The sequence below is a fragment of the Cebus imitator genome, unplaced genomic scaffold, assembly GCF_001604975.1.
Source record: "Cebus imitator isolate Cc_AM_T3 unplaced genomic scaffold, Cebus_imitator-1.0 Scaffold190, whole genome shotgun sequence".
NCBI classification, from domain to species: domain Eukaryota; kingdom Metazoa; phylum Chordata; class Mammalia; order Primates; family Cebidae; genus Cebus; species Cebus imitator.
In genome coordinates this window covers 426114-430847 of record NW_016107505.1, presented here as the reverse complement: position 1 = coordinate 430847, position 4734 = coordinate 426114, and the positions used below count along the sequence as shown (strand labels likewise).

General features: G+C 52.6%; 1 protein-coding gene across 5 annotated transcripts in view; it reads right to left on the bottom strand.

Annotated features, from left to right (window-relative positions):
• The window catches only part of BRSK1 (BR serine/threonine kinase 1), a 25704-nt gene that overhangs the window by 18441 nt on the left and 2529 nt on the right, over window positions 1–4734 (bottom strand). For 4 of the 5 annotated variants that reach the window (XM_017546552.2, XM_037744995.1, XM_037744993.1 and 1 more), the window contains 3 exons: window positions 3887–3981; window positions 3663–3748; window positions 1346–1486 (listed from right to left, as the gene is read on the bottom strand). In XM_017546552.2, the coding sequence (XP_017402041.1) occupies window positions 1346–1486; window positions 3663–3748; window positions 3887–3981 (322 nt within the window). Of the gene's footprint in view, window positions 1–1345; window positions 1487–3658; window positions 3749–3886; window positions 3982–4734 lie in introns of those variants that run through there. The other variant, XM_017546553.2, reaches the window with a different exon arrangement.

Genomic DNA, 4734 nt, shown 5'->3' with positions numbered 1-4734 from the left:
CGCTTGAACCCAGGAGGCAGAGGTTGCAGTGAGTTGAGATCATGCCATTGCACTCCAGCCGGGGCAACAGAGAAAGTCAAAAAAAAAAAAAAAAAAAAGGGAGGGGGGAGGGCAAAGAATCTGAATAAATATTTCTCCAAATCTATAAGTGACCAATAAACACATACAAAGATGCCCAGCATCAGAAATCCTTAGAGAAATGCAAAGCAAAACCCCAATCAGATACTACTTCACATCCACCAAGATTGCTGTAATCAAAGAGAGATAATAACAGGTGTTGATGAGGGTGGGCAGAGATTAGAACCATCAAATTGTGAAGGACTTTGGAAAACAGGCTGGCAGTCCCTCAAAAGGCTAAACAGAGACTGCCACATGACCCAGCAATTCCACTCCTAGGTATGTGCCCAAGAGAACTGAAAACGTTGGTATGCACGAAAACTTGTACGTGAGTGTTCATATTTATGTTACTCATAATAACCAAGAAGAGAAAAGAACCAAACTGTCCATCAACAGATGAACGGATAAACAAATGTGGCTTATCCATGCAATGGAATATTATTCAGCCATGAAAAGGAATGAAAGTATTGGTAAGTGCTATAATATGCATGAAAATGGAAGACACTTGCTAAGTTACAGAAGCCAGTCACAAGGGGCCATGTATCAGCCTGGCGTGGTGGCTCACACCTGTAATCCCAGCTGTTTGGGAGGCTGAGGTGGGCAGATCACCTGAGGTCAGGAGTTCAAGACCAGCCTGGCCAACATGGTGAGACCCTGTCTCTACTAAAAAAATACAATATTAGCCAGGTGCAGTGGCGTGCACCTGTAATCCCAGCTACTGGGGAGGCTGAGACAGGAGAATCAATTGAACCTGGGACGCGGAGGTTGCAGTGAGCCAAGATCATGCCATTGCACTCCTGCTGGGTGATAAGAGCAAAACTCTGCCTCAAAAACAAAACAAAACAAGACGAAAAGGGCCATGCATGGTATGATTCCATTTATATGAAGTGTCTGGAATAGGTAAATCCATACAGACAGAAAGTAGGTTGCCAAGGCCTGGAGGCAGGAGGAAAATGGGGAGTGACTGCTTACTTAATGCGTGTAGGGTGATGAAAATGTTCTAAAATGTTCTAAAATTCTAAAAGTCCATAGTAGCAGATGTATACCATTGCAAATATATCACAAACCACTTTAAAAGGAGGAATTTTATGTTTTGTGAGTTATGTCTCAATGGGATAAAAGATTTAAGGGCTGACCACATGGCTTTTGCTCAGACTTCCACATGCCCCCAAGGCCATGTCCCCTGGGCAGCCCCCAGTCCCGCCTCGCCCTCAAGCTGCCAGCTCACCAGATGGAGTAGCTGTGGCAGAAGTCCAGCGCAGACACAATCTGGCGGAAGAACTTCCGGGCCTCCTTGGGAGTCAGTCTCCCCTTCTTTACCAGGTAGTCGAATAGCTCACCCCCTGAGACATGCTCCAGAACCAGGTACCTGAAGGATATAGAGGGGGCAGAGGGCTGGAAGGGGCATGTGGATGACCAGAGGGCCTGGCCTCCCACTTCCGTTGGCCCCTGGAGGCAGAGAACTCCAATTCCCATTATCCTTGGGAGGAAGAGACCAAATTCCCATGGCTCCCTGGGAGAAAGAGACTCCAATTCCCATCACTCCCTGGGAGGAAGTGACTCCAGTTTCCCCCAGCCTCTAGGAAACCAAACTCAAGTCCCATTAGCCCTGGGCAGCAGAGCCTCCCATGCCAACTTTGGAGGGGAATCAACACTCTGACTCCTAATGGTTTCAGGAGATAAGGCAACTCTATTAGCGCCTGAAGGACAAAGACGCCAATTCTTATAGGAGCCTGGGAAGTAAAGATACCCCTACTCCTATTAGCCCCTAGGAAGCCAAGCCTCTGTTTCCCTCTGGGATGAAGAACCTAAAATTTGAATTAATTTCAGGCATTAATGATTGCAAGGTGCAACAGTCCAAGCTACCTTCTGTGACGCAAGAAGATGACAACTCCCATCAGCGCCTAGAAGTTAAAAACCCCCACTTCTCATAAGCCTCTGGGACACAGGGGATCCCAGTTTCCGTCAACCATTTGGTGTTTTTTTGTTGTTATTGTTTGGGTTTTTGTTTCGTTTTTTTTTTTTTTGCGACAGAGTTGCTCTGTTATGCTGAAATGCAGTGGCATGATCTCAGCTCACTACAGCCTCTGCCTCCCAGATTCAAGCAGTTCTCCCACCTCAGCCTCCCAAGAATCTGAGACTACAGGTGTATGCCACCACACTCAGTTAATTTTTGTATTTTTAGTAGAGACAGGGTTTTGCCATGTTGGCCAGGCTGGTCTCGAACTCCCGACTTTAAGTGATCCACCCGCCTTGGCCTCCCAAAGTGCTGGGATTACAGGCGTGAGCCACCGCGCCTGGCCTCCATCAACCATTTGGATTCTAGACTCCAAATCCCATGAGGCTCTGGGAGGTTAATGCTAATTCCCATCAGCTTCTGGGAAACAAAAGCTCAGTTTCCTTTTTTTTTGAGATAGGGTCTCACTTCGTGCTTGAGTACAGCAGCACAAAAACAGTCCACTCCAGCCTCAACCTACCAGGATCAGGCAATCCTCCCACCCTAGCCCCCCAGGTAGCAGGGGCTACAGGTGCACACCACCATGCCTGGCTAATTTTTGTATTTTTGTAGAGACGGGGTTTTGGCATGTTGCCCAGGCTGGTCTGGAACTCTTCAACCTTGGCCTCCCAAAGTGCTGGATTACAGATGTGAGCCACTGTGCCTGGCCCCAAGAGCTCAATTTCTATGAGCTCTTGGATGGCTGAGATTCCTGCCCAAAGCATAAACTCCCATGGCCCTGCCTCCCTATGTCAAGGGTGGAGTGGGGGCGACAGTGCCCTGGTTTGGACAATATTTCCTCCTACCACCACATGAGGGGAAAAAACCTGAAAGCAAGTCTCGAGCACCAGGGAAGGCAGCTTCCTGCGTGTGAAACCTGCCTCAGCATGGATGGACCTGATGTCAGTTCATCCTGGGCACTGGGTGTGGGGGTAGGGGGGGCTCTCCCCTCTCCCGCCACCCAGCCCAGCTGTCCTTTGGGTCACCAGAGTTTGGACAAAGAGGCCCATTCTCTGGAGCTTGGACAGCTGGGCCCCCACCCCCATCCTTCCTGGTGGGTGACTGACTTTGAGAAACTGACTCAGAACTCCTAAGGCGGCCCATTGTTGGGGTGTCCAGCCATAGGACCCTAAGTTATGCCGAGGAGGAGGGGGACTCTCCAGTGCTCCAGAGGGGGAGTTTGGGAAGATCCTTTGGGCTTTGCTAGGCCCCTTGCCTTACAAACAGGGGCATCTGTCCATGCTAAATTGGGTCTGGTCTCGGGCACCCTGCTTATCCAGCAGAGGGTATTCCCTGCAGTACAGCAGGGTGAGGAGCTGGAGCTCAGCCGCCCTGTCTTTAGCCTCGGACCCAACACAGTGTGGGAACAGCGGGGTTCCCAGTGTGTCGGGGACTCCCCTGTGCAACAGGCAAGGGACTGGGCCTCCAGTGGTCCAGCCTGGAGAGCTCCAGGTTCCCCAGGCCCCCCTGGGCCCTGTTTCTGGAGAAGTCCCACCCTCTAACTTAGGGAGGGAGGATGGGGCAGGGCTGGGTGTCTATAAATACCTACAAATATTTCTTGTTCTCGTAGACGTCGTGGAGCTTGAGGACATGCGGGTGTTCGATGAGCTTCAGGATGGCAATCTCCCGCTCCACCTGAGGGCCAAGAGGGGCAGGGACACGGGAACAGAGGTCAGCACGGCCCCCTCCGTGCCCTCAGCCCAGAGGCCTCCCCCGCAGACACATGGAATCACACAAACACTGAGGGGCAAGGGGCGAGGCAGGCACACACACCTTCATCAGCACCGACTCCGACAGCTTCTCCCGGTTCACAATCTTGATGGCGACCTTCTGACCCGTGATGCAGTGCACCCCGAGTTTAACCAGCCCTGGGGGAGCAGAAATTGCAGGGTGTTCTGCCAGGTCCCCTTCCCCCTCAGCACCTGTGTCCCCTCTTGGCCACCCTGCTCACTTCTTCCCCGGCTGGCTGTTTAACAGTGGCCCAAACGCATCAGACCTGAACTCCTGGGGCTGACAGCCCACACTCCCACAAAGCCACCCCTTCCCCCTTCCTCCCTCCCTGCTGCCACTTCCCTTCTTCCTTACTGCCCATCACCCATGCGCCCCTCTCCTCCACTGGCCACCACCTGGCCCTCACCCTCCCAGTCCTAGGGAGCCTGCCTGCCACGCATTCCTTCCTGTGTCTCCCCGTCTGTGTCCTCCAAGCCCCTCTCTCTCTCTTTCTCTGTCTCTCTCCCCATCACTTCCTTGTATTCTCTGCCTTTCAGTGTTTTGGAGACCCTATGACTCCCAATGACTATAATCTCACATTTGCCCCTCCACCTCCTCCCAACTCTGCAGCCCCAACTGCCTTCCTGGGTCTTCTCTTCGTGGCAGCCATAACAGACAGCACGCAGACCCCAAGGGTATGTCCAGTCTCCCAGCCCACACCTCTCCCCAGGACTCTCGACTCCAGGACCTGAGCCCCCAAAGCCACAGACCTAGCCCTGGCTAGCCCCTAAAGCTACAGGCCCAGGTGTCCAGAACCCCAGCCCCTCCTCCCTCAGACCCAGCCTTCCAGACCCCCAGCCCCTCCTCCCTCAGACCCAGCCTTCCAGACCCCCAGCCCCTCCTCCCTCCGA